The sequence below is a fragment of the Salvelinus alpinus genome, chromosome 28, assembly GCF_045679555.1.
Source record: "Salvelinus alpinus chromosome 28, SLU_Salpinus.1, whole genome shotgun sequence".
NCBI classification, from domain to species: Eukaryota; Metazoa; Chordata; class Actinopteri; order Salmoniformes; family Salmonidae; genus Salvelinus; species Salvelinus alpinus.
The window spans coordinates 36,750,621-36,777,925 of record NC_092113.1 but is presented as its reverse complement, the minus strand read 5'-3'; the positions used below and the strand labels follow the sequence as shown (position 1 = coordinate 36,777,925).

The 27,305-nt window shown below is 40.9% G+C and overlaps 3 protein-coding genes across 6 annotated transcripts in view; 2 read left to right on the top strand and 1 right to left on the bottom strand.

The window, feature by feature from the left end:
- Window positions 1-7,596: 7,596 nt before the first annotated feature.
- LOC139557792 (serine--tRNA ligase, cytoplasmic) lies at window positions 7,597-13,923 on the top strand. Its single transcript, XM_071372977.1, has 11 exons — window positions 7,597-7,894; window positions 8,864-8,934; window positions 9,092-9,175; window positions 9,275-9,433; window positions 9,616-9,759; window positions 9,892-10,047; window positions 10,231-10,452; window positions 10,697-10,826; window positions 12,717-12,874; window positions 12,985-13,114; window positions 13,303-13,923. Exons 1-11 carry the CDS (start codon window positions 7,759-7,761, stop codon window positions 13,458-13,460), a joined length of 1,548 nt encoding a protein of 515 aa, XP_071229078.1. The 5' UTR covers window positions 7,597-7,758; the 3' UTR covers window positions 13,461-13,923.
- A 4,519-nt stretch (window positions 13,924-18,442) lies between these two features.
- tmem106c (transmembrane protein 106C) lies at window positions 18,443-24,062 on the top strand. 2 transcript variants are annotated; one of them, XM_071372975.1, is made up of 8 exons: window positions 18,443-18,572; window positions 19,267-19,525; window positions 19,651-19,714; window positions 20,415-20,574; window positions 20,697-20,837; window positions 21,028-21,077; window positions 22,079-22,132; window positions 22,249-24,062. In XM_071372975.1, the coding sequence occupies exons 2-8, from the start codon at window positions 19,315-19,317 to the stop codon at window positions 22,367-22,369; spliced, it is 801 nt and encodes a 266-aa protein (XP_071229076.1). In that variant the 5' UTR covers window positions 18,443-18,572; window positions 19,267-19,314; the 3' UTR covers window positions 22,370-24,062. The 2 variants fall into 2 exon arrangements, with proteins under 2 accessions (XP_071229076.1, XP_071229077.1); XM_071372976.1 differs by lacking the exon at window positions 20,697-20,837.
- Window positions 24,063-24,221: 159 nt separating this feature from the next.
- Window positions 24,222-27,305, bottom strand: part of LOC139557787 (tensin-2-like) — a 69,983-nt gene continuing 66,899 nt past the window's right edge. For all 3 annotated transcript variants that reach the window (XM_071372970.1, XM_071372969.1, XM_071372971.1), the window contains one exon: window positions 24,222-26,945. In XM_071372970.1, coding sequence (XP_071229071.1) covers window positions 26,804-26,945 — 142 coding nt within the window. In that variant the 3' untranslated portion in view covers window positions 24,222-26,803. The remainder of the gene's footprint in view (window positions 26,946-27,305) is intronic.

The window sequence follows — 27,305 nt, the reverse complement described above, 5'->3', positions numbered from 1 at the left end:
AATAATATTGGTAAAACTTAAACTCAGTCTCATAAATAATTAATATATGTTTTACAGTGTGGATACCTTATCCACAGTAAATTACCACTCCTAAGAACTAAAACTTATTTCTTCTCATAAATAATTTTAATGCTTATGTATTTTCCTGCCGTATTGGCTTAAAATATCTCCTCTCCAAACCTAAATGTATCATATCTTCCCTCATTTATTATTGATGACAAAGGGGATTTTTCCAGTTGTAATACCAAATCAATAATAGTCAATTAATTTACCTCAAAACTAGTATCCCAAATAACCACAAATGCATTATCTACATGGCCCTCCCCTGAAGCTGATCAGACCTCAAGAGACAGCCATGATAAAGGTCAAAGGTTATACCACCCCTGTATAGTCATGTTCCTAGACATTTTAAAGAACCCTTTATCCTTAAAATCAAAAAATTCACTTGTGTAATTAAAACTCAGAAAATAAAAACTCAGAAAACTCCATATATGAGCATGCCCCTTTAAAATTCCTTTGCACTAAAACAAATAGTCCTAACAAATGTTTTATGTGTGTATATTTGCAAACCTTAATGAAAAAACAAAAACCTTTCAGGCCCTTTCCAATTTAGTCGTTTATGGCCTCAATCTCACTCCTCAATCTCTCCCCAAGATAATAGTCCCTTTAAACATTCAAGAAGACAATAAAACTCGCACTCTCCCAGGAAAAACACAAAGCGCCTAACTAGCATTCACTGTGTTACATCGATTCAGAAACTCAAAAGTGAACTATTAACCAAACCTAATGATAATTTCCAATAAATCTCTAATCATTAATCATAAGTTTTAAACAACGTCCATGTATATGCCTACTTAAGTGAACATGCTAGCCTTAGATGCAATTAACCTAATATTTATTATCTAACCGTATTACTTTTTTCCTCTGTCGCAAATGTCGTACATTTCTCAGGGTAAGAAATCAGTAATTTAATCCCAGGTATTTAATAAAAATGTAAACGTATTTTCCCATGGCTCCTTCAACTTACATATTTTAGATAACTTCCATCCGTCCCGGAAGAAGGAATCCTACTTAAACACACCAGAATACAATGTTTATAATCAATAACCATCAGAATCCATTATTACTATGTTTTACGATTCAGACATTCAGATCTCCCTTCACACAGGTGAATATAGTCCAATAAACACCATAAATCAATGATGCCCACCTAGCGAATCTTTGCTAGTTTTTAGCATCTTTCCTAACTACCCTGACGATTTACAGCTACTTTTAAAAATGTATCTGGAAATGTTTATCAACTTCTGAAAAGTGACTCAAAAACATAATGGACGTATTTCCCTTCTAAATGTCACAAACACTTTTCTCTGCCACACCCCAGTCACAACATCATTGCCGTGGAGACAAAAGTGCCTTGTGAGTGATGTCATCAACAGGCGTTCAACCCAGACCCAAGCCGCAATGACTTTCAATGAATTGTAAATAATTGTTGGCTGTCTGCAGCAACAGTAGTACGGGTTCGATAAACCAAACCTAATTTATCACATCTGTTGAATCAGAACTTACAACATCTCTCAATCAAAATTATACTGTCAGAAGTACAGAAAAGAGTGTACCTGAACAACGGTCAAACCAATTTAAATAACGTTATTGGTTATCAAACGTAATGATGCAGTTTTACGTTATTCCATAACGAACCTCTAACAACTTACTCTGAAAATTAGTAGCCTACACAGCAACTAACTCTTCCTTACTCACACCTAAATCACTGTCAACTTTACATATTCTATTCCTTTTTCCAAATGGGCAAAAATATATATAACCCCTCTCATTTCCACTTTTTTCCTTACCCCTATCGTAAGCTTAAAAACCAAACTTTATAACTTCCTCTTCTCTTTGCTCTTCACACTTATGAAATGTATCCTATTTCTTTAAAAATAACACACGCAGTGCCAAAATTATAACATATGTCAGTCAATCTATAAGAATGAAAACATTTCGGTAAACACTTTCTATCGCCATTATCTCTCCGCTATGGTTTAGAATTTCTTTAATTTAGGCAACTGTCTCTTCATTGATTCAGCATTTTAATTACGACTATATTCCCAATACATTATTCAAACATATAATTTAGGCAACAGACATCGTCTTGCATCGAAATTCGCTTCGTTATTATTTTAAGTGGAACGAATTAGTCTATTAATTTAACCTGTACAATCTATTAAAACGTTCAGTTTATATCTTATACAAACACTAGCAACTATAACTTTCTAGGCAAAACATACAAATAGTTTAATTAGAATCAAAAACTCTAATTCTAGTCAAAGCACTTACCGGGAACCGAACCCGAGACTCTCGCGTTCCAGGCGAGAATTCTACCACTGATCCACCAAAGCCATGTAAATTACAAAAACTTATCCGCATTTAAACCCACTTTACATGTATCTGTATTCGTAATTCCAATCCCGAGTCAACAAAATATCCTAATTTAAAAGCTCAAGCCTTTCCTCAGTGAGAATTCCCATTTTTCTCGCTTTCGTTGTTTCTCGACTCTCTCTTATTCTCCCGATAGTCGCGCCTTACCTTTCCCTTAGTTAAATTACAATCTCGGTGATTGTGTCCAATCCTGTCACAATGTTTGCAGGGAGTGTTACACTCCCAGGCGAAATGTCCAGTTTCATTACAATTAAAACATTTTCTATTTTTCTTTTGACTCACATTACTATTACCCACTTTTCTCGACTTCTGTTATCGCCCTCTACTCTTTTCCTAGCTTCCGAAAGCCAGACTCTAGCTGTGTATAACCCTTGTTTATTCTGCTTCTTTTCATCCTCACCACCCTCCTTATGTATCTGTTTGATAAGCAATTCTAGTTTTTCAACATTTAGCCTACCATCAAATTCATAATACTTACTACATTTTAGACAGAATTCTAAATTCCTCTTATCTTTCAGTTCCATTAAACGCTGGTCTCCCGTTAATACCGGGACCTCCTTGGAGGATTTACTACTCATTTTTGATAAATCCTTGCCTTTACTAGTAGTTATGGTATTATCACCTATCTATGTCTTTCTATTTATTTATTTATTTCTCTATGTGTGTGTTACTACTTCCTACCGCTCTCACAATTTAGGTGAATATATTTCTATTTTATGTGCGTTCCACCTTTACCCAAGTTATAATCTTTTATGTATGAATTTATATGATTCTCTTCCTTGGAAACTTTATCTATAGCGTTGTTATCGATCGGACATTAGATCTCACTTTAAACTATCAGTTATTACCCAGGGGACACACTTCCCTGGTCAAACTCTGTTTGTATTTATCCAATCTCACTTCGCTATATTAAGTTTCCCTCCCACTCTTTTGGATATTACTATCTTTCAGTATTAATAAATTCAGTTATTCCGTTCGCCTAGGATTACCCTGCCTTCTCACCAAACCGAAATTATCCTCACCTGCTTTAGGTTAAAACTTCATTTAGGTATGTCTTTTGAATTAATGGCTGTCCTATTTGTACAAAACGACCGTCCTAACAACACTTACTATATCCCACCCTTAATAATCCTCACAGCTAGCAAGGCCCGGATTATTCAAGTTCATTATTTTTAGTTATGGTAATGCACCTACCAAGGTCTTTTCGGACCTTTTCATCCATCCATCTTGTATTTCGGTCATACAAGTAACCCACAATCTGTTTGGAATATCCGAAGCTACTATTATTGATAAATGCTAAACACGTTTAGAATTTAAAATCAAAGATAACTTACATCATACCCCCCACATTCGAGAATAAAGACTATTTACCTTCGTCTTGCAGACTGGGAAAAGCAATGCCGGTTTGATTCCGTCACCGTCTCTGTCTACCTCAGATATATAAATACCGGCCTGTTTTTTAACCTCAATTCAGAGGCCAGGACTTTAAATAACGGGTCTTGACCCGCCCGTGCACGGTTTTCGGCTAATATCTTCGGATGACAGAGGCAAAGTTTGGAAATCCGGCTCGAAGGACCAATTGTTAGTGGAATTAAATAATTCCTACAATATACTCATTAATTAAATTCAAACTGTCTATTTATAAGAATTTGTAAGATACTTATTAACATAAAATAGACAGGATACAGTCATATTAAAAGTAGATAATAGTGTTTATTCTCGGAGCAAGCTCCCATTTGATCATAAACACAGACTTATATACAATATATGACGTCATAGGTTACAGAATGCGTCTCATTGTCCTAATCAAATAGAAAACAGGTTCAAAAGTTCATTCTAACCTCACAGGGCACTCACATGACACACCATATAATCATTTATCCTGAAGGCTCACTATAATTGATTACCACTTGAGCAGACAACTCAAGATAATGAAAGACCTAAAAAGTGACCCACAGCCTTATCTAAACATCTCAGGGCTAAGTTGGGTCAGTTCAACCAGAGTTTAATGACCCTTTCTGCTTACTTTATAACCCACAACACAAATCTCTTTTCACCAGGCATGCAGAGTTCAATTTGTTTATAGTTTTATCTAAAGCTAGAATATGTTTTAACTATTTATTAACAAAATTCCTAACAGGGGGGGGTCAATGTAAATAGTCCGGTGGCAATTTTCTTAATTGTTCAGCAGTCTTATGGCTTGGGGGTAGAAGCTGTTGAGGAGCCTTTTGGTACTAAACTTGGCGCTCCGGTACCCCTTGCCATGCGGTAGAAGAGAGAACAGTCTATAACTTGGGTGACTGGAGTCTCTGACAATTTTATGGGCTTTCCTCTGACACCGTCTGTTATATAGGTCCTGGATGGCAGGAAGCTTGGCCCCAGTGATGTACTGGGCCGTACGCACTACCCTCTGTAGTGCCTTACGGTCAGATGCTGAGCAGTTGCTATACCAGGCGGTGATGCAACCGGTCAGGATGCTCTCGATGGTGCAGCTGTAGAACCTTTTGAGGATCTGGGGACCCATGCCAAATCTTTTCAGTCTCCTGAGGCGGAAAGGGTTTGTCGTGCCCTCTTCACGACTGTCTTGGTATGTTTGGACCATGATAGTTCATTGGTGATGTGGACTCTAAGGAACTTGAAACTCTCGACCCGCTCCACTACAGCCACGTCGATGTTAAAAACTTCTTCGGGATCGGTGTCCCTTCCACGGAACGGTTGAGCTAACGTAGGCTAATGCGATTAGCATGAGTTTGTAAGTAACAAGAAAATTTCCCAGGACATAGACATATCTGATATCGGCAAAAAGCTTAAATTCTTGTTAATCTAACTGCACTGTTCAATTTACAGTAGCTATTACAGTGAAAGAATACCATGCTATTGTTTGAGGAGAGTGCACAGTTTTGAACATGAAAAGTTATTAATAAACAAATTAGGCACATTTGGGCAGTCTTGATACAAAACATTTTATTACGGCAGAGTGGGAGATAAAAAGCCACGTCCTTCAAACACGTCCCCTAGAGAGTAGTCACACCAGTGTAAACTTGGGGGAAGAGCTGAGGGAAGTAGTTGCAGTGTGGAAGTTGGAGAGGGATAATATAACGATTCCTGTGACCACTGACAACACTAGAAATATTGTAAATGCAGTTGCACTAGCTGGATTGGGGCCACAGATTTAACCATGGAAAGAGGTCTGGTGATATGGCTGAATATAAACAGTGTAGTTATTCCCTCCGCAAGGCAATCAAACAAGCGAAATTCCGGTACAGGGACAAGGTGGAGTCGTAATTCAACGGCTCAGACACGAGATGTATGTGGCAGGGTCTACCGGATATCATGGTCTACAAAAACAAAAACACAGACGTCACGGTTCCAGACAAACTAAATACCTTCTTTGCCCGCTTTGAGGATAATACAGTGCCACCGTCACGGCTCGCTAACAAAGACTGCGCGCCCCCCCCCCCCCCCCCCTCTCCTTCTTAGTGGCTGACGTGAGTAAAACATTTAAACATGTTAACCCTCGCAAGGCTGCTGGCCCAGACGGCATCCAGAGCCGCGTCTTCAGAGCATGCGCAGACCAGCTGGCTGGTGTGTTTACAGACATATTTATTAGCTCCCTATCCCAGTCTGTTGTCCCCATATGCTTCAAGATGGTTACCATTGTTCCTGTACCCAAGAAGGCAAAGATAACTGAACTAAATAACCACTGCCCCGTAGCACTCAATTCTGTCATCATGAAGTGCTTTGAGAGGCTAGTCAAGGATCATATCACCGCCACCTTACCGGCCACCCTAGACCCACTTCAGTTTGCATACCGCCCCAACAGGTCCACAGATGACGCAATCGCCATCGCACTGCACACTACCCTATCCCATCTGGACAAAAATAATACATATGCAAGAATGCTATTCATTGACTACAGTTCAGCATTCAACACCATAGTACCCTCCAAGCTCATCATCAACCTGGAGGCCCTGGTCAACCCCTCCTTGTGCAACTGGGTCCTGGACTTTCCCAAGGTGCCTCCCAGGTGGTGAAGGTAGGAAACAACATCTCCACTTCGCTGACCCTCAACACTGGGGCCCCACAAGGGTGTGTGCTCAGCCCTCTCCTGTACTCCCTGTTCACCCATGACTGCATGCCCATGCAAACCTCCAACTCAATCATCAAGTTTGCAGACGACACAATAGTAGTGGGCTTGATCACCAACAACGACGAGACAGCCTAAAGGGAGGAGGTGAGGGCACTCGGAGTGTGGTGTCAGGAACAAAAAAGGAGATGATCGTGGACTTCAGGAAACAGCAGAGGGAGCACCCCCCTATCCACATCGAAGGGTCAGCAGTGGAGAAGGTGGAAAGTTTTAAGTTCCTGGGCGTACACATCACAGACAAACTGAAATGGTTCACCCACACAGACAATGTGGTGAAGAAGGCGCAACAGCACCTCTTCAACCTCAGGAGGCTGAAGAAATTTGGCTTGTCACCCAAAACCCTGAGAAACTTTTACAGATGCACAATCGAGAGCATCCTGTCAGGCTGTATCACAGCCTGGTACGGCAACTGTACCACCCTCAACCGCAAGGCTCTCCAGAGGGTGGTGCGGTCTGCACAATGCATCACTGCCTGTTCACATCCCTACCATCCAGAAGGCGAGGTCAGTACAGGTGCATCAAGAGAGACTGAAAAACAGCTTCTATCTCAAGGCCATCAGACTGCTAAACAGCAATCACTAACTCAGAGAGGCTGCTCCCTACATTGAGACCCAATCACTGGCCACTTTAATAAATGGATCACTAATCACTTTAAACAATGCCACTTTAAATAATGGCACTTTAATAATGTTTACATTTCTTACATTACTCATATCATATGTATATACTGTATTTTATACCATTTATTGCACCTTGTCTATGCCGCTCGGACTTCGCTCAACCATATATTTATATGTACACATTCTCATTCACCCCTTTAGATTTGTGTGTATTAGATAGTTGTTGGGGAATTGTTATATTACTTAGATATACTGCACTGTCGGAACTAGAAACAAGCATTTCGCTACACTCTCATTAACCTCTGCTAACCATGTGTATGTGATGAATACAATTAGATTTTTTTTTTTTTTTTTTTTTTTTTTTTTAAGTATAAGGGAGTTGTACTCCAGTCTAGTACGTGGCGGTAATGCAACATTTATTGGATGCCAACCGCCCTTAAACCTCATCGAAGAAGAAGGAAGTGACGTAATCGTGCCGCTGGTACTTTTCACACCGGCTTGCTTTTTTCTGTTACTCTGCACCGTTTTTGACAGTCATCAAAGCGTGGAATCATCATGGTGCTCGATTTAGACCAATTTCGAACCGATAAAGGCGGTGATCCTGAAGTAATCAGAGAAACTCAAAGAAAAAGGTTCAAAGATGTGTCACTTGTGGATAAACTAGTACACGCAGACACCGAATGGAGAAAATGTAAGTTCCGACTGCAAGCTAGCGTTAGCATTCATTGAATCGGATGGTGGTGTCCACTCACATGGCTAGCTTCATGCATTTATTATAGGTAGTTAAAAGCTGGTCTTGTAGTCACCCAGATATAAATTAAGAAATTCAAGCATAATACGTCAGTTCACGTTTTTAGATAATTTATAGTGAATTATATGCCTGGATATTCTCAGCTAAACTCTGGTTAGTTGGTAGCCTGCGTTAGCTAGCTAACGTTAGTTAGTCACCAGCCGTTAGCAAATGACTATGTATAACGTTAGCCAGTTAGCTATCCAGCTACGTTAGTTCACTAACCACAACCATAAACTTTTCCTTCCCATGTATTACTACAAATAAGTAAAGTACAAAACACACACACCTGATATGTCGTTCATTGTTGTCTAATATTAATTTAGCTAACTGAAACAATGTATGCTTAAGTAACTAAACTATCAAGGAAAACCCAAACGATGGTTCGCTACGTCATCCTATCCACACTGACTGTAGCTACAATCTGATGCAATCCCCATCCAACATACCCATAGCAAATGCATCAAAACCTTTCTCCTCTCAGCGTCCCACAGCTGTTATTGGGTCTTGGCTAGAAGGAATCCAGCTTTTGCCAGAATTTACTTTTCGTAGTAGGTTTAGGATAATTTACGTAGCAGGTTAGGAAAAGGGTTAGCTAAAATGAAAAAAAATGATCAACTTTTGGTGTAAATTTGAAAAGCAGGATCCCATCTATACATGACCCTGTTATTGGGACTTGATGGAAAATAGCATAGATGCATATTTGACTGAGATTGTATGTTGGACTACTCAAGTCTACATGGTTATGGGGGTCGCCTGTGAGCGTCACTAACGTTATAGCTACTTGTCGTGACACCTAGGGAGAGGCACAAACACCATTTTATTGATTCATGGCGTGCATATGACGCTGACCCTTTCCATGCTCACCAGGTCGTTTCACTGCCGACAACCTCAACAAGGCAAAGAATTTATGCAGCAAGACAGTTGGAGAGAAAATGAAGGTACAACCTGTGAAGCTGCTGGTGAACTATATAGGCTTTATGTAACCTACATGGCTACATGTCCCCCCCCATCAGTCTGAAAGCATTATGTTCTATTCTATATGCAGATACTTTATTTCTACCAGTTCACCCTGTTCTGTGCCTTTTCTATATACAGAAGAGGGAGCCAGTTGGGGATGACGAGGATTCTGTCCCAGACGACGCCCAGAACTTAGAGGCCCTGACGGCAGACACACTATCGGTAGGTCAACTCGCTAGCCAGCAGTTCATCTATATGCTGATTGACTTGTGCGTCCCATACTCATGGGTATGTTTCATGTCTATTTTCCCCTTTTTCTAGCCCCTCACGGTCACCCAGATCAAGAAGGTCCGTCTGCTTGTAGATGAGGCAGTGCAGAAATCTGACAGTGAGAGGGTAAAGCTGGAGGAGGAGCGCTTTCAATACCTGCGAGAGATCGGGAACCTCCTGCATCCATCTGTGCCCATCAGTAATGATGAGGTGGGTGTCATGGAATTTGAATTCCCATCAGCAATAGGGAGATGGATGAAAGTTCACATTGCCTCAGGGAGAAAATATTAATTCTCATGCCTTGTCTGCTGCCTCTGTCTAATGAATTAATTTTGTTTTGCCTCTTGTTTACTTGTCTACTCTGTAATTTACCTTGTCTCTCTCCTTGCCAGGATGCTGATAACAAAGTGGAGCGCACCTGGGGAGACTGTACTGTGCAGAAGAAGTATTCCCACGTAGACCTGGTTGTCATGATCGACGGCTACGACGGAGAGAAAGGAGCTATAGTGGCTGGGAGCCGTGGCTACTTCCTCAAAGCAAGTTCTTAGTCACACACATATGTAGCCAATACACTCACAGGCCGATTCATACCAGGTGTAATTCTGTTAAACTCAGTGTGTATCCTTGATAGTTATCCTTACTGACTGTTTCCCTTTTTGTGTTTGTAGGGGCCGCTAGTTTTCCTGGAGCAGGCATTGATCACTTATGCTCTGCGGATGCTCCACAGCAAGAACTACGAAATGCTCTACACCCCCTTCTTCATGAGGAAAGAGGTCATGCAGGAGGTGGCCCAGCTCAGCCAGTTTGATGATGAACTTTACAAGGTATGATGGATTTGAAACTAATCTTCCTTTCATTCCTATTGCGGGTTAGGGCCCAATATGTTTTTTTTTTCTTCGTGACTCTTAGTTTTGTTGCATGTTAAGACAAATATGTATTTTTGATGTTCATTTTGATGTGGGTGTTTTTGTGTAATGTATTCACTCTGCATTCCCTGCTTGTCTCAGGTGATTGGGAAGAGCAGCGAGAAATCTGAGGACACGGCCATAGATGAGAAGTACCTGATTGCCACCTCAGAGCAGCCCATCGCAGCCTTCCTAAGGGACGAGTGGCTGAAGCCAGAGGACCTGCCAATGCGCTACGCCGGCCTCTCCACCTGCTTCAGACAGGAAGTGGGTTCCCACGGGCGTGACACCCGAGGCATCTTCAGGGTGCACCAGTTTGAGAAGGTAAGTGGGCATTTTCTCAAAGTAGACGTGGTGGGTGTGTCAAGGTCAGTGTAGAAAAGGCAACAGCTTTGTTGTAGTGCTTTGCATTTTATAGGCCTAATTGGAGAAGCATAAAGTCTGGTTATTATTGACAATTTACAGATCATGTCAAGTGATACACATTTTCCAGAACAGGTCATTTTTTTGGGGGGTGGGCCTGTGGTAATGATTGTGAAATACTAATGAACACACTCTCTGCCCCCAGATAGAGCAGTTTGTTTTTGCCTCTCCTCATGACAACAAGTCCTGGGAGATGATGGATGAGATGATTGGGACGGCTGAAGAGTTCTACCAGACACTAGGGATCCCCTACCGCATCATCAACATAGTCTCGGGTAGGTCCTGCAGATAGTCCTCCCCAACACGTCTGTTCCTCTCTGGGACAGAGACTAATGATCACATGGCAATTCCATACGCGGTTGGCCCAAAGATATTTATGTTTTGGATCTTTATTGGATGATTATTGAGAAATAATGGATTAAAGTTGGGAATTGTGACATTTTGGGCTTACCAAGGGTTTCTGTAAGACAACACAACAATGAGGCTGTAGTTGCTACAAATCCTGTCTTGATGTCATTTGAAACCTTGTGTGCTCTGAAATACAAGTTTTAGATTAAATGGATAGTGCTAGATTCTAAATGTAGTTTAAAGGGAGTTGAGGTTAGTTTTGCGCACCAATGCTAACTAGCGTTAGCGCAATGACTGGAAGTCCAGTGTGGCAAAGGTGTGGGGGGGTTCATTGTTGCTACTAGTGTCAGTGCAGTGACATGTTAGCTTTTGCTTGTCATTGTGCTAATGCTACTTAGCATTGGCTCACGAAACCGCCTGCAACTTATTTCAAACTGCAGGCAGGGCCATACCTAGGGTCCAAACCATACATTGGTATCCATAAGACCGTTTGACTCTGGGTAAGTAAAATAGGGCATAAAAGTCCAATGCAGCTGTTTTTTTTGTTCTTCTCAATATCAAATCATTTCTGGGTAACCAATTAAAGTACCTAACTGTGATTGTTTTCAATTAAAATGGTCAAAAAGAAACAAAAGTAGCTTCTTAGCAAAGAGCAATTTCTCAAGCAAGAATTTTGCTTGGACTGTCTGGGAGTAGTCTGAGTGGGGATGGAAAAACTTTAAACTAGCTGTTATTGGCAGAGGTTTGGAACTCTTTCTTATTGGTCTAAAGTAATTTACCGCCAAAGCTCCATCACACCACAACAGGCTGAAATTTCAGGTGGTATTTTCAAACAGTTCTTACACTAAGGCATCATAATTTTCACAATATTATTCCAAACTCGGAGTGTGTAAAATATAGATAAACACAGGTAAATCACATTTTTGACTGTACTGGGCCTTTAAAGGGATACTTTGGGCTTTTGGCAATTAAGCCCCTTCTACTCCACCGGAGTCAGATGAACTTGTGGAGAAAAAATGTCTGCGTCCTGTATGAAGGAAGTTGGAGGTAGTTTCACGAGCCAATGCTAACTAGCTTTTGCACAATAACCGGAAGCCTATGGTATCCATGAGTTCATATGAATCTGGGGAAGAAGATAAAATCCTGAGGTATCCCTTATTGCCAGAATCTTGCATTATTCCGTTAAGTATACATCATGACAATCCCGCTCAGCCCAGTCAAAACTGTTCGCTGCCCTGGCACCCCAATGGTGGAACAAACTCCCTCACGACGCCAGGTCAGCGGAGTCAATCACCACCTTCCGGAGACACCTGAAACCCCACCTCTTTAAGGAATACCTAGGATAGGATATGTAATCCTTCTAACCCCCCCCTCCCCCTTAAAATAGTTAGATGCACTATTGTAAAGTGGTTGTTCCACTGGATATCATAAGGTGAATGCACCAATTTGTAAGTCGCTCTGGATAAGAGCGTCTGCTAAATGACTTAAATGTAAATGACAATAACAGTCACTCATAAATGTTAACATGCCATTTTTAATAAGACCCTTCTCATTGTAAGGTATTACAATGACCTTTTATCCTGTGTGATTTATGTGACACATAACGGACATTTCCCTTGCGAGCTGTTTTGAGGGTGTCTTACTACCTACATGTCTTTTTTTTTTTTTCACCTTTTATTTAACCAGGTAGGCTAGTTGAGAACAAGTTCTCGTTTACAACTGCGACCTGGCCAAGATAAAGCAAAGCAGTGCGACACAAACAACACAGAGTTACACATGGGATGTCTGAGCCTCTGTGTCTGTCTGCTCCCACCCAGGTGCTCTGAACCATGCAGCCAGTAAGAAGCTGGACTTGGAGGCCTGGTTCCCAGGCTCCGCAGCCTTCAGAGAGCTGGTCTCCTGCTCCAACTGTTTAGACTACCAGGCCCGTCGGCTGCGTATCCGCTACGGACAGACTAAAAAGATGATGGACAAGGTGAGCGTACCCAGTCTTTACATAGAATCTGGATTTGCTTCCATAATCAAAGTCATAATAAGATGGAATATTTGAACCAGTTTTAAAACAACACTTCCTGTGTTCTTCAGGCTGACTATGTGCACATGCTCAACGCAACCATGTGTGCCACCACACGTGTAATGTGTGCTATCCTGGAGACGTACCAGACCGAAGAGGGTGTCGTCATTCCAGAGGTACTCCGGAACTTCATGCCGCCAGGTGAGAGTTTTTTTTTTTAACCCGATTTTGTGAAGGAGCCTGCAATACTTTTGCCCTATGCATGGAAGATGGTGGTCATGAAAGTTTGTCTTTCTCACAGAGTACTTATGCATATTTGATGACTAGTATTGCCATTAATACTGTGTGTGTGGACATAATTTTCATTCCTCTGCTATTCATTTTCTTAGGTATGACAGAGATGCTGAAGTTTGTGAAGCCTGCGCCTATTGACGTGGAGACGTCCAAGAAGCAGAAGAAGCAGCAGGATGGAGGGAAGAAGAAGAAACAGGGAGGTGGAGACCAGCTCCAGAACCAAGTGGAGAACATGTCTGTCAACGATTCTTAAGACACCATCATCATTCCTATCCTTAAGTTCCCGTCACTTATTATCACAGAGCCCTGTTCTACTGTAGAACCAGAGTACTTTGGAAAAGGGAAAGGCCATTGGCGTTGTTAGGGAAACAGCTTGGGGGTAATGGTAATGTTAGGTCTGCTGCATGCAATTGTCGTCACTAAGATCCAAACAAAGTCTATCAAGTCTGAACTCTGGAATTCTGTGAAATTTCGTTTGAAGCAACTTTGCGTGTATATAAGGTGCTTTAAGAAATAAGGTTGCTTTGATGTTCTGAACTCAATTTTTATTATCTTATTGCATATCACCATAAATCACACACGTAATCTGGACCCATTGTTTTCCTACATTGTTGCTTGCCTTTAGGTCATTTGCTTCTAATTACGTCTGTATGTACTATTGTAAGACGAGGCATTGATAAAGTGGTGCGCTGTAACAATACAAAATCTGAATGACACTTTCCTAATGTTTTTTTCCCCCTCCGATCTGAGAGATGTCAGTGCCTGCAATAGCAATACCTGCAAACAGTCAGATAGCGTCTGAACTGAAGGATATTAGATGAATGGCATTAAGTGAGAAGTTCATTTTGGTTAGTCATTTACCTCCCGAGACTTCACACACAAAGCAAGCTCGCCACCTGACGTCAACAGTGCTAAAATAGTGTGGAGTTATTTAAGATCCCAAATTTAACAGAGAGTTGTATTATTTCGTAAAGGGGCCTTACACGTCATTTACACCCAGGGATCATGAACCAGTTGATTTAGTGGCGTAATATCCTGAAACACTATACTTTCATCTGTTGTTCCAGGAGCACAGCCCTGCCAAAGATGAGGGATATCTGACAATAATGAAAGCAGAGTGCACACTATTAGAGGTTTCATACATGACAACTGACTTCAAAACAGCGTGCATAATATTTTTCCTAATGTAATATATCTATTAGTAACCCTGTATTGTTATTGAGGATGGGAGGAAAACAATCTTGATTGATTTTGTGAATGTTCTTGGCCTCTTGACTGGCTTTTTTGGTCTAAGTTTCTGGGGCGTGTTAAGGTGGTCCATCCTGAGGGCATGCAAATATGAATGAAGCTGTTCAGACGTCAGATTATTAGTGTGTCATTGAAGTACTGTTAGTATGATTGTTTGGTTTTGTAGATAATAGATTAACATTTTTCAAGGCTCATGAAAGAAGCAATTTTATCAGTGTCTAACATGGTTTCAATGAACAGTTTTTCAAAAGATCAGATTGATTTAAAGATCCATATTCAGTGGTTGAGCAAGGCCCTGTCCTTTGCCCTCCATTAGATGTCTGACACAGACAGAAAAGCTGCAGAAGAAAAGCAAGTGTTAGTTTTTGTCCTTGAGCGAGATTGAGACATTTTGGAGCAGAAAGCCATGGTGAGAGCTTACTCAGTAAGCAAAATGACATACAAAATACACATTTCAGTAATCTTGTCCTGACATTAACATTGTGTGCATTTTAGTTGCTGAATGAAAGGTAAAAATACATATTTTCTGGATGTAAAAAAAAATACGTATTTTCCAGAGGTTGAAAACATGTCATTTGCAGACATAGTAAATAAATATTTTTCAGTCATTGATTCTATGGCCAAATTTAAGCTGCTAAACATTCTCAATTCTCAACATTCGCATTACAACACAATTATACTTTTTCACACATTTTAATAGAAAAGAGGAGCCAAATTAAGATTGCAACAAAATATGTATTATTACTCATCTATCGCGCAATTATGCTTGCTTTTCCAAAATCTGGCAGCAATGATGTTCAAAGTAGTAAAACATACATAATAAACCAACAGACCAGTTCAACTACAATACCATTCTGAGTAATGGTTAGAGATTTATTTAATTTTCTCGCTATTATTGTGATATGTTGTCGTTTATATCCTTAGTTGAATGCACTGACTGTAAGTCACTGGATAAGAGCGGCTGCTGAATGACCAAAATGTAAACGGAAAAACAAACACTTGCAAAGCATGCTGGCTATTAATGAGCTCTGCCCCCAAACAAGTACAATTTGGTTGGTGCGGACCAGATCCAAATCTGAACAAATCATAGACGTTAAAGGCTATGTTTCACAAGTTTGAACATCACAGTACAGTTTTGTACAGTAGAACACAGAAGAGTACACTACGGTACAGGACAGTTCAGTTTTATTCAGTAGAGGACAGTACAGAATAGTTAATTAAGTAGAGTAGAGTACAGTTTTGCTTCAGTAGTACATTACAGTAGAGTACCGTTTACTTCAGTAGAGTACATTACAGTAGAGTACAATTTACTACAGTAGAGTATATTACAGTAGAATACATTACAGCAGAGTACAGTTTACGACAGTAGAGTATATTACAGTAGAGTATATTACAGTAGAGTACAGTAGAGTAAAGTAAGATACATTATAGTACACTTTTCTTTACTGTAGTCTAGTGTAGTCTCCACTGCATTGTACTGTACTGTACTCTACTGTACTATACTCTAATTTTCTGTACTGTACTGTGTATTGTAATGTTCTATACTCGGGCTGTGCTCTACTGTACTGTGCTGTCCAAACTTGTGAAACATAGAAATCTGAACCAATTCTAGACGTCTATATTTGGGCTAAATCAAGGCCGGTCCGGACTGGACTAAATCTGAAAGTCTATATTTGGGCCAAATATAGGCTGGATCGGACGTCTGTGATTTGTTTCGGACCGGTAAGTCCGTGGACGTTGAAATCAAGGACTGCACCAAAAAAAGACGCTGCCTAACGTTAAATGCTTAGTTGCGTAGGGTTCAACTCCAAAGGAATAGCCTAGGGTCTAACTCAAAAGGAAGAACTTAGGCTCCAACTCCAAGGTCAGAGCCTAGGGTTCAACTCCAAGGGAAGAGGCTCCAACTCCAAGGTCAGAGCCTAGGGTTCAACTCCAAGGTCAGAGCCTAGGATTCAACTCCAAGGGAAGAGGCTCCAACTCCAAGGTCAGAGCCTAGGGTTCAACTCCAAGGGAAGAGGCTCCAACTCCAAGGTCAGAGCCTAGGGTTCAACTCCAAGGTCAGAGCCTAGGATTCAACTCCAAGGGAAGAGGCTCCAACTCCAAGGTCAGAGCCTAGGGTTCAACTCCAAGGGAAGAGGCTCCAACTACAAGGTCAGAGCCTAGGGTTCAACTCCAAGGGAAGAGGCTCCAACTCCAAGGTCAGAGCCTAGGGTTCAACTCCAAGGGAAGAGGCTCCAACTCCAAGGTCAGAGCCTAGGGTTCAACTCCAAGGGAAGAGGCTCCAACTACAAGGTCAGAGCCTAGGGTTCAACTCCAAGGGAAGAGGCTCCAACTACAAGGTCAGAGCCTAGGGTTCAACTCCAAGGGAAGAGGCTCCAACTACAAGGTCAGAGCCTAGGGTTCATCTCCAAGGGAAAATGAAACTGCTTCATTATGATGAAGTCTAAAAAGGACAAATGTACACTTGGTTTACAGAAATAATTGGGCCCCTTACATTTTTCTGTGTTTCTATGGTGTTGTGTAATACAACTGCCCCATCCTCCCTCTTCCAATAATCTTCATTTCGCTTTTTATTTAATAATGTCCAGAAGGGAACAAATGGAATGTATTTGATACCATTCCACTTATTCCACTCCAGCCATTACCACGAGCCTGTTCTCCCAATTAAGGTGCCACCAACCTCATGTGATATACAGTACAAGTCAAAGGTTTGGACACACCTACTCATTCAAGAGTTTTTCTTTAGTTTGACTATTTTCTACATTGTAGAATAATAGTGAAGACATCAAAACTATGAAATAACACATATGGAATAATGTAGTAACCAAACAAGTTTTAAACAGATGAAAATATATTATATATTTGAAATTCTTCAAATAGCCACCCTTTGCCTTGATGACAGCTTTGCACGCTCTTAATAAAGTAAAGAAAAACCCTTGAATGAGTAGGTGTTCTAAAACCTTTGACCGGTTGTGGACATTAGTTTATTTCAATATTATTTTATTTTTATGTAGTGTAATAAATATCATTTATTATAACACAAGCATATTTGCTAATACATTGTTATAACTAACTTCTTTCCAAACAGGGTTTCTCACAAACTCATAGCAGATACGGAGACCCACACACACCCAGAGACAGATGGCTGACACAGGCCTTTTCATAAAGACTGATAAGAAAAGTGGTGCCTGGTACTGCATATCACGAGAAACTGAGACACACACATACCCAAGGACAGAGGGCTGACGTAAACCTTTCATAAACACAGATAAGACAGGAACATCTTCGCACACACAAAAACTCCTCTTCAGTCTGAACATTTTACAGAGACACACAGAAATGTCAAAATAGGAACATCTACGCACACACCTAATCTCCTGTTTTAGCTGAACATTTCTGAAGACAAAGAACTCTACTCAGAGCCAATGGGACAGTGATACTGGCCTGAAGGAGACCTCGCCCAACTCATCAGAACCAACCAGAGGACCAGAACTTCCAGACTCAACCTACTTTCTGTACTGTATAAAATGTATATGCACTCTGTTATCTGGGCTTCTTTCGGATAGTTCCATTTGAGCTTGATGAAAAGGGTCCGTGCACGCTATTTCAGATATCTTTACCTCTGAATAAATTGCATTTAATTAAACCTCATCCACCCTGTCCAGAGTCTCTACTTCGTCTCAGTTCTCCAGTAAACATGTTTTATCAACAGTAGGGATGTGCAAAACGGAAACTTCGCAAACTTCTTCCAAAATAAAAACTGTAGGCGTAAATCCTGGTTTGCACTGTATCTTTAAGAATATTTTCAAGCGCCCACTAGAATGAAGCAGATTGCAAGCCCATCAACAACCGGGGTGTAAACATTAGTCCAAACAGTTTCAAAAAGTTCAGTTTTATAACTAAAACCATTGGACAAATTCAGGTAGCTCCCGCCCGTTTAGTTCAGTTTGCTTCCGTTTAAGAAACGTTTTGCAACATAATCTGGGGAATGAATACACCCCTGCACAAGAACGAACTGCAAAGTGAGTGTCACGAGTTCCTGGCAAAACAACACGATCAATGACTTGATAGCCTTGCCTGAATGTTCTTCGAAATATCGTCAACCAAATATATATAGGTAAGACAACTATTATGTCTGAAGACGCAAGCCTAGTGCAGGTTGTGCACCTTGGTTAACGTTGACAGCTAGCTAGTTAACTTTGCTTGCTAGCTAACAGCTCGATAGCTAAATTAGTTAGCTACTTACCTTACGTAACTTTACCGCTAGCAAGATAGCTCAAACATTCTCGACCGCAGTGGCACTAAGCTTGCTGTTTCTCGACCGCAGTGGCACTAAGCTTGCTGTTGTTATTGTGCTTTGATTCGACTAAGAACTGATAGTTGTGTTGTTGTTGGACATAATACCTTACTAGCCAATGTGTAGCTAGCTAGCTATTGTATTGTGATAGTGTTCATAGCTATGTTTAAAACATTTTATGGTCATAGTTCATGCCTATCCAGATACTTCCACGTTTGACATTAAGATGCCACGCCCTACGCCATTTATTCCGATTGCCGTATCTGTGCTATAGGGTATAGTAGTAGTGCCTGGGACATTATGTGCTTTGAGGCCTGGCATACTGGCCAACGTCTGTCTAGTCTGGAAATCCCAGACCTACTGTAGGGCAATACAACTGGAACATTGTTTACATTGTGGGAGGCAACCCATCTGCAGTAGGCTAATCATTTTAAAAACAATTGCCAAACGTTGGTTATTAGCCTAAATACGTCCTGCCCTTTACTCAACAACTTTTGTTTTTGCTGTGCCCTAGGGTCTGTCCTTTGAAAAAAGGCTGGCTTGATTATCTGCCAGCCAGCTCATGGGCACTCAATGGTCCCGAAGCGAAAGCGACAGCAGTCTTCTGCTCGTCCCGGAGGTTGGGACAGGGTGGCAGACGGGGGATGATGATGATGACTCGCTGGATGGACTGGACAGACAGGAGGACATTGCTCGGTTCCCTTATGTAGAGTTTACTGGCAGGGACAGTATTACCTGTCCAACATGCCAAGGCACTGGCCACATCCCCTCAGGTGAGACATTTCCTGTCTCGATTCCTGTCCTACTGGGCATTGATTGCTGTACTGATGTGGTAGGGATCATTATGATGGTGTTCTCCCATTTGACTTGACCCTCTTCTGTGGTCATTGTCCTTCAGAGCAGGTCAATGAGCTTGTGGCTCTGGTTCCCTACAACGACCAGAGACTCCGGCCCCAGAGAACGTACGTTTTACAGCTAACCCTTTTTTCTCACCAGCTTATATCTGGATCGGTCACATACAGTTGAAGTCGGAAGTTTTCATACACTTAGGTTGGAGTCATTGAAACTCATTTTTCAACCACTCCACCATCCCAACCGTGAAGCACGGGGGTGGCAGCATCATGTTGTGGAGGTGGCTTTGCTGCAGGAGTGACTGGTGCACTTCACAAAATAAATGGCACCATCAGGCAGGAAAATTACAAACTTGACTCGGTTACACCAGCTCTGTCAGGATGAATGGGCCAAAATTCACCCAACTTATTGTGGGAAGCTTGTGGAAGGCTACTCAAAACGTTTGACCCAAGTTAAACAATTTGAAGGAAATGCTACCAAATACTAATTGAGTGTATGTAAACTTCTGACCCACTGGGAATGTGATGAAAGAAATTAAAGCTGAAATAAATCATTCTCTACTATTATTCTGACATTTCACATTCTTAAAATAAAGTGGTGATCCTAACTGACCTTAAGACAGGGAATTTTTACTAGGATTAAATGTCAGAAATTGTGAAACTGAGTTTAAATGTATTTGGCTAAGGTGTATGTAAACTTCTGACTTCAACTGTACATAACCATCACATTCTGTCATTTTTGGTTGGTTCACAGTTTGTTTTTTGGTTAACATTGATTGTCAAAGTAAACAGGAAGTGCTATGTTTGACAGGAAGCTGTATGTGGTCCTCTCGGCGGTGCTATGTCTCCTGGCTTCCTCGCTGGTGGTCTTCTTCCTCTTTCCTCGCTCTGTCGTGGTGGAGGATGATGGGATACGCTCTGTCACCGTGCAGTTTGATCACACCAACACTAAAGTCCTCATGAATATGACAGTAAGTCAGTAAATCGCGTGAAGATGTACTCTGTTAGTTGGAGATAAGATGGTCATTTGACTGTGCCTGATGTTTATGGTGTGTTCTGCTGACTGTTCATTTTCCCTGCTCCTATTTGTCAGAGCTCCTTGAACTTCACCAACTCAAACTTCTTCTCAGTGATGGTTGATAGTCTAAGCTGCCAGGTTCTCTATATGAAAACAGTCATAGGCACCATGCAGCTAGATAACGACATCACCATCCAGCCCCTGAGCCAGAGACAGGTAGGGCCTGCTGCAGTCTTAGACGCAGTGAACCATCACTTGGGACACATTCACTCCATGTTACATGTAGTTTAAGGATTGACTTGTATACGTTACTTGCTTCAAATATACGTCTTGTTTGCATTTCCTGCCAAAATTTCAGTTGACTTCTGGTCTTGACTATTTTAAAACATTTTTTTTTATACTACAGGTGAACTTCACAGTCAGCGTTCAGATCAGTGGAAGCACCGCCTATGTTTAGTAAGTTAAAGGGACCTGTAAAGACCTGTATTTAGTTGTTTTTGTTTCAAGTCCTGTAATTGTTAATATATCAAATGTTATTTGTCACATGCGCCGAATACAACAGGTGTAGATCTTACTTACAAGCCCTTAAAACCTCTTAAGGATCCACCCCTTTTTTGGGTGTGCCTAAAATGACATACCCAAATCTACCTGCCTGTAGCTCAGGATATGCATATTCTTGGTACCATTTGAAAGGAAATACTTTGAAGTTTGTGGAAATGTGAAAGGAATGTAGGAGAATATAACACAATAGATCTGGTAAAAGAAAAAAACAACCGTTCTTTTGTATTTTTGTTGTAACATCTTTGAAATGCAAGAGAAAGACCATAATGTATTATTCTAGCCCAGGTGCAATTTAGATTTTGTCCACTAGATGGCAGCAGTGTGCGCGCAAAGTTTTAGACTGATCCAATGAACCATTGCATTTCGGTTCAAAATGTTGTATCAAAACTGCCCAAATGTGCGTAATTTGTTTATTAATAACTTTTCATGTTCAAAATTGTGCACTCTTCAAATAATAGCATGGTATTCTTTCACTAATAACTACTGTAAATTGGACAGTGCAGTTAGATTAACAAGAATTTAAGTTTTCTGCCAATATCAGATATGTCTATGTCCTGGGAAATGTTCTTGTTACTTACAACCTCATGCTAATCGCATTAGCCTACGTTAGCTCATCCATCTCGTGGACGGGACACCGATCCCGAATAAGTTTTTAATTAATCAACAATGCAGTTTTAAGAAACTATTTACTAAATAAACGAAAGTTTAAAAAGTATCACAATAACGAGGCTATATACAGGGGGTACCGGTACTGAGTCAATGTGGAGGCTATATACAGGGGGTACCGGTACTGAGTCAATGTGCGGGGGTACAGGTTAGTTGAGGTAATTTGCACATGTAGGTTGGGGTAAACTTATATTTGTGAAGAGGTTCTAACCACTCTTTCCACCCTCCAGTGCCTTCTGCACCATGGCAAGCATCAAGGTTCACAATATCTTGGTTATCATGCAGTAAGTATATCCTACCTCCTCATTGTGAAACCTTATCACTTCCATCTCTACCTCTTGCCATTTTGTCTTTATGATATTTCAAAGTTTTTAATCATAACTGTGTTCTACGTTCCCAGGACATCTGTGAAAACCTCCTACATGATGCGCACGGCCCAGAATACCCTGGAAGCCTATCGCTACATTGACTGTGGTTCAAACTCCACGGTTCACCAGCCCCCACGCCGACTGTGGCAGTAACCCTCCCTCCCTCACCACTAAAATCACCACCAGCCAGTGGTGAGGCCAAGAGTCCAGCAGCCAGGGACATGGACCAAGATGCTGGGAGCCAGGCCACAAGAACCAGGGAATATTCCCAATCATTTCAGTCCAAGCTTTTGTTTTGACTTCAGGATCATTAAGTTTGATCACTTGCCTTCATAAATGCAACAAACACCAGCTCTTCAGTAAATTATATTTAGCTGTTGTGCATTTGGCTGAAATTCAAGGCATGACTAATTTACATCCTGTTGAAGCCGCAACAATCTTGACTTTAGGAGGGAATTAGTTATCCTTTTCTTGAGCACAGTTACCGGTGTTACTACTGAATTATGACTGCGTATCCTGCTGTGCTAGTCCTTGCATTTGTGACATTGAGATCGTCCGTTCACATTTTTAAGTGTCCTTTGGTGTGGGTCCTATGATTTCAGGGACTTGGCATAGTAGGAATGTATAAAGTGACTGATATTTTATTGCGCAAGAAGGGAGATTTGCTCCCTGCTATTTATATCTGGGACTTGACAGGACTAGTCGAGGGATGTGCCTAAGACAATTTTGTTTGCACCTCAAAAATGGTACATAGGGCTATTGTTTGATATGTACCTCTGATTTATTTTCTGCTTTTTAATAAGGGAGAGTTACTGTCAGAAGGTACTAATATAAGTTACAACACTCTGTTTGGGTGTTTCCCACTGATTTACTAAGCATTTATACCAGTACAAGATTAAACATAAGAGTAGTAATATATGATTGTAAAGTCCATAAAAAGGCAGGTTACATTTTTTTTCTTCTATGGGATCAAACATTTTACTGCCCTTAATTATGGGTGGGGGGGGGGCTGCAAATGTTTTGCTAGAGCATGATTAGCTGGTAAATCCAACTCTCATGTCGAAGTACAACGTTGTTGACGTGATTGTTAACAATGTAATACTAAAAGCACAGCACACTAGCACAGTGTATGGACCTCTGTCCGGAGGCCCAACTTGGACTTAATAACTCTGTAATGGCTTGCTAAAGGGATCTTTAAAGACAGCCACAGCAGTATTAACCAGGTCGGCATGACTAAAACGTCATTAACTCACTCACTGTCCTATTGTGTTGGGTATCTTCGTAATGTCGTTTACATTCCAAAGCACAGCCTCTTGTTGTCATAGACTTTATAATTAAGCTGATGAAATGACTTGAAATTTGGTTTTGGAGTTTGGTATTTCGGGAGCGTTGAAAAACGTTAAGCTTGTGTGGTATTTCCAAGTTAGTGGATTGTGTTGTTTAATTTAGCTCTGCTGGTTAGATCTTTTGAATTGTGTTTGAACAGGGTTATTGCACTAAAGAGCAATGGAGACCGCCTGAGTGCCAATCTGTTTGTGTTATCACGCTAACTTCCTGTCACTCATTGTCATGCAAAACATGTTTGGCTTGACAATGACAGCAATGACTTGGCAAGAGCACAACCAGATCTGAGACCAGGCTACAATGGAGAAAGGTGAAAACAGATGGTGAGGTGTAACAAAACCAAAAAAAACACGTGTTTTGTATGCTGAAGGATATGACTGAATCATGCCTTTTAGGGGATGTGATTGAGGAAATGTATATATTTTTCAAATTCTAAAATGGGGAGAGAAAAAAGAATAAGGGAATGGTCAACTAATAAAGATGGTTACTTTTTTAATGAGAACATGTCTGTCTGTGTGTCGCTTGTGTGTGACGTTTTTGTTTTCAATCCTTATTCTTGCACTTGAAAAGTGCTTGTTTCTAAGCAAAATACACGAGGCTTTAAATTCTTGAGTACAGTTTAGAAACCTAGAGATAGTAAATCCAACGAGCAGAAATCAGATTTGGTACCACAACTTTTGTTTTATTATATTCATTTGTGCATACAAAGCTTTCTTAAAAAAATAGCATATAACAGATTATTTTCCTTACAAATGTTTCCTTTTGACTTTCACTTTCCTAGCTGCATGTGAGAAAATATATTACTACATATAAAGATCAATAAGAAAACAGACCACAATATATTACCACTGTTATACAAAGTAGTCTTCATGTCCAACAAAAACAATGCAAAACTCTAACAATACAAACACATGAAGCTTAAAAATATGAATGATTCAATCTTAATACAGGAGTGCTTTGTCTTTGGTTAAAAACATAGGACCTTAGACACCTCTCTGATTTGTGTTTGTACATAAAGTCATACAGGTAAAAAGATATGTGAGCGTTACGTTGACGTTGTGGCAAAGACAGGACCTCATCCTTGTCTTGTTTTTAATGTTTGAATATATTTCTCAATAATATACAATATAATAAGGAATATTATTTGCACCATAGGTTAGATAATTGACCCATAATATATGTGTATAATAGAACTACATGACTATTTGAAGTGATATTATTATTGTGTATAGCGCTTGACACAAGAATCCATGGTTATACAATACACTGGGGAGGGCACTGGTGTGGCACACCCTTGTTCCTTGGTTGTCCTTGGTTACTGCAAGCGTTTCTTTCTAGGGCACAATTCATAAGAACGTACATGTGAACTCAATATAACAATACCCCATAATCTCTGGGACTTGCTATATCTGTGCCCTAACCCCTAGTCTCCACCACATTACCATATCTGTACCCTAACCTCTAGCCTCCACATACATTACCATATCTGTGCCCTAGCCTCCACCACATTACCATATCTGTACCCTAATCTCTAGCCTCCGCATACATTACCATATCTGTACCCTAACCTCTAGCCTCCGCATACATTACCATATCTGTGCCCTAACATCTAGCCTCCACCACATTACCATATCTGTACCCTAACCTCTAGCCTCCACCACATTACCATATCTGTACCCTAACCTCTAGCCTCCACCACATTACCATATCTGTACCCTAACCTCTAGCCTCTACCACATTACCATATCTGTACCCTAACCTCTAGCCTCCACATACATTACCATATCTGTACCCTAACCTCTAGCCTCCGCATACATTACCATATCTGTGCCCTAACATCTAGCCTCCACCACATTACCATATCTGTACCCTAACCTCTAGCCTCCACCACATTACCATATCTGTACCCTAACCTCTAGCCTCCGCATACATTACCATATCTGTGCCCTAGCCCCTAGCCTCCGCATACATTACCATATCTGTGCCCTAGCCCCTAGCCTCCGCATACATTACCATATCTGTACCCTAACCTCTAGCCTCCACATACATTACCATATCTGTACCTAACCTCTAGCCTCCACATACATTGATACCCTAACCACATACACTCTGTCGCTTGCACATTACAAATAGACGTTTCTCACTTTTACTTTCTACTGTAGCGTAACATATCCTGCTGTAGCCTAATGTAGTCTACTGTAGCCTAATGTAGTCAGTCTACTGCAGCCTACTGTCGTCTGCTGTAATCTACTGCAGCCTACTGTAGTCTACTGTAATCTACTGTAGCCTAATGTAGTCAGTCTAATGCAGCCTACTGTCATCTGCTGTAATCTACTGCAGTCTACTGTAGTCTACTGTAATCTACTGTAGCCTAACATACCCTGCTGTAGCCTAATGTAGTCAGTCTACTGCAGCCTACTGTAGTCTACTGTAGCCTAATGTAGCCTAATCTAATATACTGTAGCCTAATGTAATACACTGTAGCCTAATGTAGTCAGTCTACTGTAGCCTATTGTAGTCTACTGTAATCTACTGTAGCCTAATGTAGCCTAATGTAGTCTACTATAGTCTACTGTAGCCTAAAATACCCTGCTGTAGCCTAATGTAGTCTACTGTAATCTACTGTTGCCTAATGTAGTCTAATGTAGCCTAATGTAGTCTACTGTAGCCTAATGTAGTCAGTCCAGAGTAGCCTACTGTAGCCTTATTTATCCTACTGTAATCTACTGTAGCCTAATGTAGCCTTCTGTAGCCTAATGTAGTCAGTCTACTGTAGCCTACTGTAATCTACTGTAGCCTAATGTAGTTCGTCTACTGTAGCCTACTGTATCCTACTGTAGGACTAAATCATCTTCTACATTTTGGTTGACTTACACTTATGATTGTCAAAGGGAGAGTGACAGGGTTGAAGCAAGATTTTTGGTAGGCTAGGCTACTTATTGATACCTTAGATTACTGACTAACAAGTGACAACAAAGCTTTTGTAACTTGAAGGCAACTATCAAGGTCGGCATTATAGACATTAGAATATAAACAACGATTACATTTTGATTATAATTCAAAATGGCAGTCATGTTTAAAATGTTGAAACCTTTGGGGTCAAAACTCAGTCTTTGAAAAGATGCCGCCACCACTGGTGCTTTGTGGGTCTGTAAAGCATTTCTGTAGCCTCCTGACTCTCTTTAGGAGTTGTGACAGTGTTGTTACGGTGACAGGTCCTTGGCTTGGTCCTTTTCTGTCTCTCTACCTGCGCTGCGGCCCTAACATCACCTTGTTGATGAAATTGACGATGGCTGAGGCAGGCTGCTCCGGGTCGAGCTCTGCAAACAGATGACACACGTTCTCTGCCATGCTGCCTGGCTTCTTGGCTACAAACCCAAACACCCTATTGAACAGGAGGAGGAGGAGGAGAAAGAGAGGGGAAAGAGATAGAGGGGGGAGAAATACACACTTACTCAGACATAGTGATGCCCCTTCTTACTGGCTTGATATGACGACTGAGACCTCTTTGATCAACTCTTGAGAAGGAAACAGGGTGAGACTAAAGTATGGGCCAGGAAATTACAGTTACTGTAGTAGAAGGTACAACCTGGAAGGATAATATTTGCCTTGTTCAACCATCCTGATCTCATAAGCTTCCATTCTGTTTCGCCCTCTCAGATTCAGTGAAGTGAAACGAAACGCGAGACCATCGTTCAGGATGGTGGATCAGGTTAGCATAATATCTCCTAAGCTAAAATACAAT